This window comes from Antrostomus carolinensis, unplaced genomic scaffold (genome assembly GCF_000700745.2).
Source record: "Antrostomus carolinensis isolate BGI_N321 unplaced genomic scaffold, ASM70074v2 scaffold988, whole genome shotgun sequence".
NCBI classification, from domain to species: Eukaryota; Metazoa; Chordata; class Aves; order Caprimulgiformes; family Caprimulgidae; genus Antrostomus; species Antrostomus carolinensis.
In genome coordinates this window covers 16,001-29,984 of record NW_010333452.1, presented here as the reverse complement: position 1 = coordinate 29,984, position 13,984 = coordinate 16,001, and the positions used below count along the sequence as shown (strand labels likewise).

The 13,984-nt window shown below is 45.6% G+C and overlaps 1 protein-coding gene across 1 annotated transcript; it reads left to right on the top strand.

Annotated features, from left to right (window-relative positions):
• Positions 1 to 3,877: 3,877 nt before the first annotated feature.
• LOC104529507 (protein LBH) lies at positions 3,878 to 9,783 on the top strand. The gene is made up of 3 exons (XM_010173845.2): positions 3,878 to 3,967; positions 8,335 to 8,554; positions 9,707 to 9,783. The coding sequence occupies exons 1-3, from the start codon at positions 3,878 to 3,880 to the stop codon at positions 9,781 to 9,783; spliced, it is 387 nt and encodes a 128-aa protein (XP_010172147.2).
• Positions 9,784 to 13,984: the final 4,201 nt, after the last annotated feature.

The window sequence follows — 13,984 nt, the reverse complement described above, 5'->3', positions numbered from 1 at the left end:
CACAGGTCAGTTTTTGCCCTCTGTTCCAAAACTAAAATAAAAATGCATGCATTGTTTCTGAGCACTTTCTCGTGGAAGGTGGTTTAGCACTTGTCAACCTATATATGCTCTGTATGTTACTGACCTTGTTAACGCCGTCACAAACAGCAGAAAGTGGGCTGTGCATGTGCTCTGTGCCCCTGGAAAAAGATCAGCATAGTGCGGTCCTGCAACTGTAGCAGTTGCATTTAAGATAATCTTCTCTACATGTAGTATTTGTACAGAAAAGCAAGAAGAGATTTTGCTTTTTTTCCCCCCCTAATTGGTATATTTAAGCTTAATTAAACCTAGGGGAAGTAAATGCATCTCTTAATTCACTGCTACAAGAATTTTGAGGTTCAGAGTAGATGACTCATCTACCAGAACAGAATTTATTCTTTGTTTGTAAATGCTATTTATTGCCTTGTTTTGCATCACTATGGCTACTGTATGTCATTGGTGATATCAGCACCTACTGTACATAAAATGAATGCAAGACTGAATTTAAAAGAGATGTAGCTCTTATAATAATTTACTTGTATCAACCACTTTTCTGTTGTGTGTAAGTACTTCTCAAATGAAAGCAGCAGCAAAAGTGGCTCAACATCTTTCCATCAAAACTGGCTGAAAATTAAAAAATTCTCCTGCACACAAATTGTATCATAGGTAAAAACCCACTTTTTTCAGATTCTGTGGCTTTATAAACAATTCAGTGATATCCTACAGGTGATTTTGGAGTTTTAGGTGAACTGATTTGCAGTGGCATTCTCAGTTATTTTACTTCTAGTTATTTTTAGTGTTAAATACCTAGTTAAGCTTGTTAGAAGCATCACTGCTTTCACAGCCCATATAGATTCTTCTGCCTTCCTTTACTGTTTCTAAGTGGAGACTGAGAACAATTAGTCTATTCCAGTTAAAGCCTAATTCTTTTGCCAACTGTATGGCCCCATGTTCTTTTCTGAAACACATCAAGTACAATCACTTCTGCCATCCTATTCAATCAAAACCTTAAGTTGCACAGATTTTGTGAAATGGCCTGGGCTTCAGCAGCTTGAGAGCTGATTCATTGAGGCATCTGCTGTAACACTGGCAGGACTGTCACCATTTCCCTAGCCAGAATCATTTGTCTTTATAATTTAGAAATAATCTGTGGGGTATAATGTGGTCTTAGGGAAGCACGGAGACTGTTATTGCTCAATAATTGGATTTCATGAAGTCCTAACAACTTCTTTGAGCTCATATGACACATTTGACAGTGCATGTGTGGATGTCTATCTCCAATGTCCCATGGAATGAGGACGGAGAAGTGTTTTAAACACTTCATACATATTGAAAGGCTGCTAAAATAAACCAGCCCACTGTCAGTGACTGCAGAGGTCTGCTGCTGGTTAGTGGGGACCAGCCCCCAGGACGCACCGCAGTGAGACATATCTTCTCTGTGGTAGACAGGCCTAAGACTTCATAAATCCTGGCCGCCTACAAAGCCTCCAAGATTGTTTCCACCCAGACACACACTTTCTAATTTCCCTCATCTGCAAAAAGGATCTAAAGAGAAAGATGTTCATCTTGGACATGGTTGGAGCATTGGGCCCTGTGCTTCTCCAGGCTCATGGCTGGGTCTGACTAACAGGCAGGGTGAAAGCCCCCCAGACCAAGTCTTCCCAAAGAGCTGGGGTGGGAGAGCGGGGTCCTGTTATGGCCCAGTGTGGTCATCTGCAGAGGGGCAGCAGGAGAGGTGCAAAAGGGTCCCTCTGAGACCAAGGCAGAGACCAGGATGGGGAAAGAAGGCACGAGCACCAGGGGTGATCAGAGGGAGGAGGCAAGGAAGGGAGTGCTGCTTTCCTTTTAGGCAGGGAAGGGTCCAAGGGCACAGCTCTGTCCTTCTAAGTGCTGTCTTGGGGTGTAGAAACAGCTGGAACAGCCCATGGTCACTGCTCCAGGAAAGGGTCTCTCATTTCCAGATCACCAGTCCCTCAATGTTGTCATCCATGGGTGACCAATGGTGTGGCCCACTAGATGCTGCAAGAATAAAAGCACATGTCCAGAAAATAAATGTATTTTATTGACGAGGGGGTTTGTGGTGTCCTGATGTGTTATCCCCAGGGTCCAAAGGTCCAAGCAAGGGCAGGGAGCTCAAAAGTCTCTTCATAGCAGACAGAATCTGCCCCTGTTCTACTGTGCTAAGGCTCTGGGAGGATCCAGATTGTGTGAGCTGGAAGATGCCCAGAGCAGGAGTTTGCTGAGTTTCAGAGCCTGGTTCTGCTCTCCTGTTGTGTGTGCCTGTGTACCAGGAAGCATTGCTGTTTGATTCAGCGTCCGTTGGGTCCGAGGCTGGTGCTTCAGGGCTTTTCCCTTAGCTGAAAGATGACTATGGGGTCAGGTCCTGGGCCACGGCTGAACTCAGGTGTCTCCTGGGTCTGCTGTGCTCTTTTTTCTAATATGATGCAGTGGGAGTGAAAGTCTCTGCGATATCACGCTGCTCTGTGCTACAGCTAATTAAAGTAATTGTGAAGGGTTTTGTAGTAATTGCAGATAATATAAAATTTAGTTTTGTGGGGTAATTGGTAATGTAAGCCTGAAACAGTTATCCTTTAGATGTTTTAGTTTGCATTTCTCAGTAGGAGCAGCCTTTACAAAGAAGGCTTTTGTGTGTGAAGCAGGACCAGAATTAATGGCAGCATTTAGTCATGCCTAAAGGGGTGCTCGCTGTGGCAGGTGGCAGGGCGGTTTAATTGATGATGCCCACGTTCTGCGTGCTGCGGGCTCCAGCAGCCAGTAGCTGCTGTACCTGACAAATGCCAGCTAGGGAGAGTGACATGCCCAGGACCAAACCCAACCAGGGCTGATGTGTTCCCTTCCAAGACGAACGTGGCTCCTTCAGTCTGTAGGTCAGAGTGGTTCAGGCTCTGTTTGCTCCTACATGCTTAATGCTCATTATGAAGTTTTCAGTCATCCTCAATTTTTTCCATAGAATGCTGTATCTATAAAGCTCAAATGTGTGGAAAATTCTAATGCTGTAGAGACATGTGGCTACCCAGCCATGGGCTGGGCTGAGCTCCCTGCGGCGGGGGCTGCAGCTGGCTCTCACCCCTCTGCTCTGGGCTGCCAACGTGCCTGGTGGAACAAGGAGAGTGTGAGGGCCAGCACTGTAGTGCCTCGGGTGCCAAACAGCACAGAGGGATGCTTAATGGGCACATAAGCCACTTTGGTTCCTAAGTCCCCGATTTAAATGAGATTTAGGTGCCAAACCTTCCCTGATGCGTTTGAAAATTCCACTCGACACCTCTCTGAATGGTTAGGCAAGTAAAGACTACTGAAAATCTGACCCTTAGACACCAATACAGCTGGTGTGTCTGGAATTAACAGTTTAAAAAGAAGTGCTGTCTCATAACTAGCTTCTCATACCTAGAAGAGACATCTGGGAAGAACAAATATTGAAGATGTTATGAAGAATCAATATGAGAATTTAATTCAAGGCTGATATTTCCATGAGTAATTTTTTTTGGTCAACAGACAGAGTTTCTGAGCTTGTATATTATTAATGAAGTGGTTGCTGATAACATAGAAGGGCTCATATTTTCCTGCTTTTTTTTCTGCTGATGGCTCTGGGACTCTAATGGGGCTCCTCTCTGCTCTCCTTGGGGGGCAGCGGGGGCCGATGCCCTGCTCTGCATCACAGCATGCAGTGGTAGTAGGAGGCTTGGAGGGCCAAGGAAACAGTTCTTGGGAAACTCTTTAGGAAGGACAATCTGTAACATGATTATTTTAACAAATATGAAAACCCCAAATCTTTTGTTAAATTAGCTGTGAGGCCAAAGCTCAGAGTTGAGTTTTACAATTCTGATTTAATATTCACAGCATGACAGAGGTGATGAACACACGGGAACCGGTGATGGAAGAATTCACGCTCAGCCAGACTCCTGAGGAAGAAGGAGGACCTTCAAGCCAGGTAACTCTAGAAAAACTAGAGAGGATTCTGAGTTGCTTTGGAAAAGCAATGTAATGCGACCAGTAACTGTCATGCCCATAGATGTTGAATTGCAGAGCACAACTGCCAGAAGAACAAGCCCTGAAAGGCATGTTGGATCCTTTTATTTTTTATTTTTAGGTGTTTTAGGTTTTATTTTTAAAAGGTGGAAGGTTTTTAGGTTCTGATGGGAGGGTTTTGTCAGGTGCCAGGCTGCTGGGGCATGGTGGCAGCAATGTCTTGCCCCTGTGGGGATGCAGGGAAAGGGGGGGTTTGTCACCAAGGGTTCAGATCTGAGCAACCATCACGTGAGGAAGGCATCCAGCCAATACTGTACCACAGCTTTTATACAGCCACTCTTGTAATGAGCTAAGTTTCCTTGGGCTCAGAGGGAGCTCCCTTTTTAGAAAAGAGACCGTTTGAAACAATGATGTAATTCCCATAAATGGCTGTGGCATGGTAGCAGCAGCACTGGTCACGGCCATTTGCTGGCAAGTGCAAGAGCATTTTTTGTCCCCAGGGGGGTCTCAGACACCCACTGGGGTACCTGCCTGCAGTGCTGGTTCCAGCAGGAGGGATCACCATGTCTCGACCTCCTTGTGAGACCCCCATGCCCCAATTTGTGCTGTGTGATTGTACTTGTGACTCTTGGTGTCACTGCTGGGGACAAACCACCTAAATGTCTCCCAGTGGACCTGAGTTGCTTCTCAACACAAGATGTATTATTGTGAGCAGACTCAGAAAGCTACTCTAGGAGCTAAGGCTGTTGCAGGTTAAAGTCAAGTATTTGGAAGCCAGGCAAGTAAGAACTGAAGTTTTGCAAATTCCTTTTAGATCACCTGTGCATGTAATGAAGGGCTGTATGCAATTAAAGAGCAGACCATAGCCTTTCCCGTGCCTCGTTGACCGCACAGGATGGATGCTGCTCACTCGGAGAGCATGTTTTCAATATTCTCTTTCCTCTTTTTCACTGGCACATGTTTTCATCATTGTGTTAGTGTACACTGTCCATACTCCGTGCCAACTCCAACTCCACGTACGTCTTTACGGCTTTTCTATGGTGTCCCTGATCATGTGCTCCAGAGGTTTTCCCCCAGCTCCTTTATCCTACCTCTCCACGAGAAGGTGATCCCATCCATGTTTTAGTGATGGCCAACTGAGGCAAAAAAGCAAAAAGAAACAAGAGGTAGCCCACAGTCAGTGACTCAGTGGGAAAACTAGGTTTCTTCCAGCAACTTCCAAGTGCTCTGGCCAGGAGACCGGTCCTTCTCTTCCTGCAGTCTCCTGCCCACTTGTCACACGCTCCAGCTTCCTCAGAAAAATACAGTGAGGCCCGAAAGGCAGCTCTGCTTCCTGCCAGTCCTGACTCATTCCTGGAGAGACCTGGTAAATATGGGCTCTGGTGGAAAAAAACATTATGTGATTGGTGTGAGAAAAGACCATATGAGAATAACACAAACTAAAATAGCCAAGCTGAGGCTGCACAGGTGCCTTTCCTAAATTTTGTTGCACCCATAATAATCGGCTCAGAAAATTTTTAGATTAGTATGTGTCATTTCCTAGGGCTTTAGAAAGCAGATGAAAAAGTGGAAATTTTGTTGCATTGGATCCCCCTACCAGGGGTTGCCACCAGGGTTGGGGATGGGGTGGTTCTTGTGCAGCCCTCTGCCACCCGAGCAGGCTGAGCAGCAGCCCGGGGAAGAGGTCACTGCCACCTGCACGTGCAGCCCTGGGAGGATATAAGGCAATTTTCCCACAATTTTATGGCTATTTTCTGCCAGCAGAGCTGTGAGGCTTAGGGATCTGGGCTCCACCATAGCTCTGAAGAAGAGTGCACTGCTGCTCAGGGGTGTCTCTGGACCTGTCCTGGCCAGGGAATTTTCACCTTGTCTCATATTTGGAAATAACGGGATCATATTGGCAACTTCTTATAAATTCCTCTGAATCAAGACAGCTGCCATGGAAATTTGTTTCATGCATGTAATGGGAAGTTGGGGGACACTTTTCTGATAGGCAGGATGAGTAGCATTGCTTCATCAGGACGAGTTATTCCCATGTGAGTGCAGCTCAGGGAGGCATCAGGAAGGTTTTACCTTCACTTGGTCCAGCTGCACTGAAGGGGCTTTCTCGCATGGAAAATTCCTTTAGTTGTGTCTCACTTTGCAACACTAATGATAATTTATAACATTTTTTACTTTCATGTAGGTTTGCAAAGAGTAATGAATCCCCACAACACTACTATGGGGAGTGAGGGCATGAGGGTAATTATTGTCCTTCTCCATCTCCAGAAGTCACGTACAGGCATCACAGCAATGGTAAAAATGTGCTTGCTGCTTTCCAGACACGTAGGAAGAGAATTGCCCTTCCCAAGGGCTTGCCTCCCCATGCCATTTCTGATGCTACTTGGGACAACAAAACCAAAAGGTCTTAGAGAGAGCAGTTAATGGGATGAAGGAAGGTTGCAAAAGCTGTGGAGCAAATACCTACAGTGAGTTATGACACTACAACCCCTAGGTTCCTGGCAATGTCCTGAAGGGTGTGCCCAGTTTTATGGTGGTTAGGGAGTATTATAGACTCATTAAGGTTGGAAAAGACCTCCAAGATCATCAAGTTCAACTGTCAAACCAACACCACCATGCCCACTAATCCATGTCCTGAAGTGCCATGTCTATGTGTTTTTTGAACACCTCCAGGGATGGTAACTACACCACTTCCCTGGGCAGCCTGTTCCAATGCTTGACCACTCTTTTAGTAAAGAAATTTATCCTTAGATTGATATCCAATCTAAACCTCCCCTGATGCAACTTAAGGCCATTTCCTCTTGTCTTATCGCTTGTTATTTGAGAGAAAAGACCGACACCCACCTCACTACACCCTCCTTTCAGGTAGTTGTAAAGGGTGATAAGGTCTCCCCTCACCCTCCTTTTCTCAAGACTAAACAATCCCAGTTCCCTCAGCTGCTCTTCATAAGGCTTGTTCTCCAGACCCTTTACCAGCTTCGTTGCCTTTCTTTGGACCATGGACAGTCCAGCACCTCCATATCCTTCTTGTAGAGAGGGGCCCAACACTGAACACAGTACTAAGATCTGTGTATTTCTGTCTGTGCTCTTAGCAGGAGCTGTGCAGAGACTGGCTCACGTAACCAGCAGTGCTCAGTCTGACCAGACACCCCGACTCAGTAGTGAACGTGTTGCAAATGTGTCGGGAGGTTCTCACCAGCACACAGCAAACTTGTGGCAGCACCTGGAGTTAAACTGGGATGATTGTTGCTCTCAACCCCTAGTTCAGTCCCCTAGTCTGCACCTTGATTTTAGGCTTACAAATAAAAGAAAAGAAAAGAAAAGAAAAGAAAACTCAGCTAGCACGGAAAAAAATACAGCCTGTTAGTGCAGGTATGTGGATGTTTGAGAAGCCAGGAGATAAAGTATCAGCAAAACAGCAGTTTGTCTTATGTTAACATCCATGAGGAGCTAGAATTATTTTTCCTCAAAAAAAATCCCCAGAAAAAAACCTCAGTCCAAAACAAAGTACCCTGAGAGATTTAAATGAACCAGCTATGTTGAAAGCAAGAAAGCATTTTTATGTGTTACAATATCCTTCACTAAAAAGATGTAGTTCAGCTTCAAGCTCTAATCGCTGCATAGTGTTTCACCTGCAGCTTCAATGTGACAAATGAAAATAATAGCTGGCACCATCCTCGGTGTAAAGATGATCTCTGGGGCGACCTGTTTTGCATGAATGCATCGTAAAATACAGTGCTTCACATTACAGAAAATAGCTCTGCAGAATGGTGGTTTCTTAATAAACTGTCACTGCAAGAAAACATTAATTTCATATCAGGGTAAAAGGACAGCAGCTAGAAGGGCTGCAGCAGCCATTTAGCTTAGCGTTGCAGCAGTGACCTTTCTTTCCTGAAACCCACCAGAACTGAAGCACAATTGTGTGTTTTGTAATGAATTTTGTTGCCCAAGTCTTCATTTTTACTACACACATCAGATCACACAAGTCACAGCACTCATCTCATCTGCTTGACGCACTGGTGAGCAAAACTGGGTTTCTGGTCCTGGTCTTTGCCCAATGAGGGATAGCACGTGCAGGGGAGAGTGTGCTGAGACCTATTAGTCCCTCTGCATCCACACTTGGCCAGTGAGGAGCTGGAAACAGCTGCTTTCAAAATCCTCTCTGTGCAGGACTGCTCGCCCTGCACCAGTTTGAAGAGTTTTTTTGGTGGACGTAGGAGTGCATGTCAAATGTAAAAAGGATGCTAAGATGGAGTGTGTACTCTGCTTACTCTGAATATGCATCCCTGGGCAAGGCTTTGATGAACATATCCCCAAATGTGTCACCAGGCCTTCCCAGACTCACGTGAGAAGTATCCCAAGCTGTCCAAGAGACTGCCTTCGATCGTGGTGGAGCCGACTGAGTCTGGGGAGGTGGAGAGCGGGGAGCTGCGCTGGCCTCCTGATGACCTGAAATCAGCAGAGGACAAGGGTCTTCATGGTGACCAAAGAGTCTGTGTCCAGCAGCACCAGCAACAGCAGCAGCAGCAGCAGCAAATGGATCTGGAAGGTCTGAATGAGTAATTTTCATCCTTTTTCTCTGTAAGAAGATAATTTCAGGCCATGCCATGCACTGAAGTTAATAGTGTACCAAAGAGCAGTAGGTGCTTGAAGGTGCCTAGAAACACACGCACTGGAAAGGGAGCCCCGTGGACTGAAAATTTCCTTGTATCTTTTGAACACATGGTGCTTTCATCCACATCAGGCTCACTTACGTGGCCACTTGCATGGCCAACAGGCTGTTTACTGGATGTTAGTAGTTCACTTTAGGAAACAGTGATCGTGTTCAACAGCATATATCTACCTCCCTGCCTCCTAGCCTAGAAGCAAAGTGTTTAACAGCTGCACATTTTCAAAGAATCATGGTGTCCCAGGAGTGCATTAATGTAGCAGGAGCTCACAAATATGTAGATATGACTAGTAATGTCACTGTGGGGTAAATATGGCTAGAGATAAGAGCTTGTTGGAGTGTAGTTTGTGCAGTAAATGCTCCAGTGTGGAACTGGTCTATTTATTTCTGTTTCTTTTTCTTCTCAGTGCTCTCCTTTTCCCTTAAAGAGTGACATGGTTTCCATTTCAGTGCACCATTTGCCACCCAGGTGCCCGGAGACAGCAGCCAGGATTGGGTGCGAGATGCACCTTCCCTTACCTTCAAAGGGATGATGACAAATGGTCATCACCTGTCAAATCACTTGCTATTCCAGTTGACATTTCTGGGTGGTGGCAACCACAGGGTTTGATCATTCAAAGAAGAAACATGAGCCAAATCTATGGCCTGACCTCCAGGTTGCACATTATGGCCTCTGTGTTGGTTTTGTGTGGCGCTGTTAGGACTCATTATGTCTTCAGAACTGAGAGTTTGAGCAGATTTCACTAAGAGAGCAGATAGCTCTCCCACTATGGTGACTGCCCTGCTTTTTATGAGAGGGATCATCACCTCATTTGACTACCTGTCCTGAGGTCTGACATCCCCTGTAAAGTCAGGCTGTGATGCACTCAGAGTACCCCACTCCAGGTTTAACTACTGTCTTGCAAGTCAAGTGGATTGTTTATGTCAAGTTCGAGCACCATGGAGGATCATGTACCTGGTGGAACAGGGAATCAAATTAAGGCTGTTGTACCTGTATGGGGAAATAAACACTGATGAACTATTTATTTGCAGATACTTTAGCACACCTGGCTCAAGAAGTGGAAGACAGTACAGATACCCTGGAAAGCAGAACTGAAGAGGATGAGTAGGGACTCCATGGCCTCAGAAGTGAAACTTCATTGTGAACGTTGTTGGAAAGCTGACACACTCTGAAGACATGTCAAAGTAATCTGTATTTAAATCTGCAAGGGTTTTATTTAGTTAGTACCTGGTAAGAAGCGTCTGGGCTTTAGAACTGTTCTTTTCAACATTTTGATTTTCAGGCTGGGATTCATATTATTTAATTTTTCCTTGGGAAACAATGGGACATGTTAGGAAATATGAGATTATCAAGGAAAAATGCTCCTAATTTCAATTAGCACATTTAATTGGATTTACCTTTTTCAAACAAGGCTGCTTTCAGGTATCAACAGCAGGACAAAGGGGTTACATTTCTACAGGAGGGATGTCTTAAATCTAAAACCTTTCTTGTTTTTAGCCATTTAAAACTAGCACTGTGATATTATGGACAATAGATGTAATATAATGTCACCATTTGATTTTGTAACTTTTGTATAGAGACACAAGTGTAAGATTTGCCTCCAGGCTGCTACCCTGGGGTGGCCCAGAGCAGTTCTCTCCCTTTGGCTAACCTGTGCAAATTCGGATCAACCAGCCTTTTCTTAGCCGCCTTTTCAATAAGGCTGATGCCTTTTGGAAACGCTTTCTTGCTGTACATTGCCGAGGCGGATTAGGTAGTCGCTGGTGTGTGTGGAGTGAGGCTGTCTGTTGTAGGCTTGGTCGTACTGTTCGTTCGCTCTTCAGGCCCAGGTCCAGCCGTGGCGTGGCACCCGCTCCTCTCCCTTGAAGCCAGTGAGATGTCTCCCGCTTCTGCCAGGGCTGGATTTGTCCCACCTTGTTAATAGAAATTGTTGTGACAGTTCTTCTTTTGGTATGTTCTGTGTGTAACGTCAGTGCAGAGGCCCAGCTGTTTCTCCCTCAACCTGAGCCAGGAGGAGGTTGGGGGTGGGTGACAGGAGCTCCATAGCACTGCCAAAACCTGCCCTCCATTTTGCCTGACACCAGGTCCTTCCCAAGCCACCTGCAGTAGCAGGGGGTGGAGAAGGACCAAAGTGGTGGGACACACTCCCACCTCCCTCCCGTCTGAGTGGCGCGGCCAGTAGGAGCACCGGCACCGCGGCTGCCCTCACCTGCGGCATGGCCCCTTGGCTTTGTTTGCATGGCCACCTCCTGGAGACCAGAGCTCACGGTGGGACAAGCTGTCTCTGGACACCTCAGGCCTTCAGTGGATTTTCCTTGGGATTTGGGGGCAGTTTTGACAGGGGTGAACCTGTCTCTTCATGGAGACCTCCCAGAGACTTCCTCCCACCATCCCAGGAGAAGCACTGATCTCAGCCCAAAACACTACCCATGGGACAGTGTTGGTGGAGACAGGTAATGCACGTACTCAGAAGGGTTTGACTGTGTCAGTGATGAGTGTCCTGTAAGCTATGAAGCTGGCTTTCTCCATCTCTGCAGGGCTGGATGGGGTCTGTACTTCCAATTAATGTTGCAGCCGGAAGAAGCCGCTCTCTGTAGGTGGAATGAAATAACAGGATTTCTTCCAGCATTAACTCCTAAGTTGACTACCAAGTGCTTTCTTTTCTCCAGTAATAATTTTCTCTAACAGCAACTTTTAATTGTGTGATGATGGATAAAATTTACTGGCCAGATGTATTAATAAGATAAGTTTATACATTCTTAGCAACCAAATTTAATATATTTACTTACAAAGAATTCTGTGCAATGAATGTTTAATACAAAGGAAAGAGACTATTTTACTTCAGAGCAACATTAATTTATGTACAAAACTATAGCTCATTATTTGGGGTGTTTGGGACCTAGACCCCTTTTTATAAGCAGTGTAGTATAGTGTAGTGTGATACTTAAGTTAAACTTTGCTCTCTCAACCTATATAACAATCTATTTTGCCTTCTTGATGTAGACTCTCTTACCTATGCCGTCACAGAATTATTTTGTTGGATGAGTGGGATTCTGGTCAGAGCACCGAATTTCACCAGAGCAACTGAAGGTTTCAGAGTACCTCCTAAATCTAGCTGCTGACCCCATCACTCCCTTCGCTGGTGACAGTTTTCTGCCAAAGCCAGTGAAGTGAGAACAAGCTCAAGATGTGTGTTTGGGAAGCACACGAGCAGCGAGAGGAGGTCCCCGGCATGGACCCGTCTGCAGCTGGTTCTGGTGGGAGGAAAGCTGCGCTGGCAAGGCGGCCGGGAGGACGTGAGGTGCTCTTTAAATGCTGCTTTTGCATCGACCGTCAAGAAGTTTTTCAAAGCTCTGGAGGAAAAAAAAATGACGGTGACGACATATTTTTAGCTGTGTGATTTCCTTTCAATCTGCGTCTGCCCAGCTCCGTGAGGAATGACGTTAGACATATCACTTAACTTGCTTTTCACTTTATAAAAGGAAAAACAGTTGTTTGAAACATTTCCCCCAATTTTTTTGTGCTCTCTATCTGCTTTCAGACGCTCCCTCCCTTCCTGCTCTGGATGGCCCTTATCCTATTTCCACCTGAGGTCAATGGCACTTCCCTAAATAAGTTTTCCAAAGAAACAACAAAATTCCATGTACACCCTGAAAAAAAAACGCCACGCAGCAGTACTTTTTTCGTCCTAGTATGTAGAGCTACAGCCCATATAGAAATGCCAGATTTCCTCCTTCCAGCCTAATTACTCCTCTCTTTCCTTTTCCTTCTTTCATGCTGCTCCCTTGAATTATTTTACCTGAAGTAAATGGATGCTTCAAACTAAAGCTCTCTCTTAAAGCCGTGTGGCCTCAGTTTAACAACCATGGAAAGCCAAACTCCTCCTCCCAGTTTTATTTTTCTGAACGTGGACCAGAGGCCCTAAAATAGGAGAGCAAGATAGAGAGAAAATTGTTTTATACAAACAAGCCCTATTTATTCAACTTGCAGGTCTATGAATATCCACTTAACTTGTCTGTGTGCAAGTGTTGTCTCTCTTATAAACTCAGTAGTTGTTTTGTATTTTTTTCTGGATTAAAAGCTTTGTAGAAACTAAAAAGGAAAAAAAAAAAGACATTCAGTCATATTTTTCTAGTCTAGCTTGTAGAATATTTCATGTAGTGCAGAAAGGAAGTTTTATGGAGTAAGATATTGTTGGATTTTGCTCTATTTCAGTTCTTTCTAATTTTGTAAAATGCCACCTGTACATAATACTCAACTAATGTATGTCCTGTAGATGTATTGCACCATTTAGCCTATTAAATGCCTATACTGGACCGATTGGAAGAAGTGGTGTACCCACAGTGTCTTGGTTTAAAAATGCAAAGGGTTGTTTACGGTGGTCTGCGGCTCCTGTCCCACCACTAATACAGCTAATGCAGGGGAACAAAGCCCGCTCTATCGCATGTCTTTGCCCCCTGGCATGCAGATACTTGCACTGCCCCTCCATCCCACATGTCCTACACAGATAAATTCAGATTTACATCAGAGGCAGTTGCCATCTCCTTTGAGCCCTTCCTAGACCAGGCAGCTCAAAGCTCACTGCTGCTGTCTTGGGATTTTCTTGCTGCCCCTCTTGGCGTGGCCCCTTCGCCCTGGGTGGCACCCTGCCTTGCGTGCTGTGCTAGCAGCGAGCCAGTTGGCTTATCTTCATTCACCTTTTAATGCAATGCACATTTCTAACTTTTTCTGGAAAGGCTGTTGTGGAGCCCAGCAGGAACTCCCATTACAAGAAACCTATACCCTGTGCAAGGAGAGCGAGGTCATGTGGCAGAGAAGATGAGAGGCGGAGATAGTCTGCCACTGAACATTTTTTCCCAAACTGTCAAGTTACCAAAAAGCAAAGGACCACTTTCCCAGTTCAAAAGCAGCTGAATATTACCATGAATATATCAGCATGGCAAAAAGCATTGCCTGGGGTCAAAGACAGTTTCTCCCCAGCCAGGCTGGGAACCTGCTGCTGCTGCAGGTCTGTGCCTGGGGAAGTGGTGGCATCGGTCAGGACATTTTCTGTATCCGAGGCTGGAGACAATGAGCCCAGCTTTGGCACTGCAGCGCTTGCAAACCTGATCCTTAATGTCATTTGGTACTGGAGTTTCCATGCACCATGCATGGAAAATCTCATGTCCAGGTGTATATTACCCCGGGGTGGTAGAGGGACTGACACTGCCTCCTGCTCACCTCCCCAGGAGCCGTCCCTTCCTTCTGGGGTTTTCCTGCATGGTGTATGGTGCTCAGACACATAAGGATGCAAGAGGTACTGCCTGAGG

Bases quoted from the DNA above. Each gene is read 5' to 3' on its own strand.
- LOC104529507 (XM_010173845.2), top strand. From the start codon at position 3,878: ATGACAGAGGTGATGAACACACGGGAACCGGTGATGGAAGAATTCACG. The intron at 3,968-8,334 runs GTAACTCTAGAA...ATGTGTCACCAG, and splicing joins AAGGAGGACCTTCAAGCCAG to GCCTTCCCAGACTCACGTGA. The intron at 8,555-9,706 runs GTCTGAATGAGT...ATTTATTTGCAG, and splicing joins GCAGCAAATGGATCTGGAAG to ATACTTTAGCACACCTGGCT.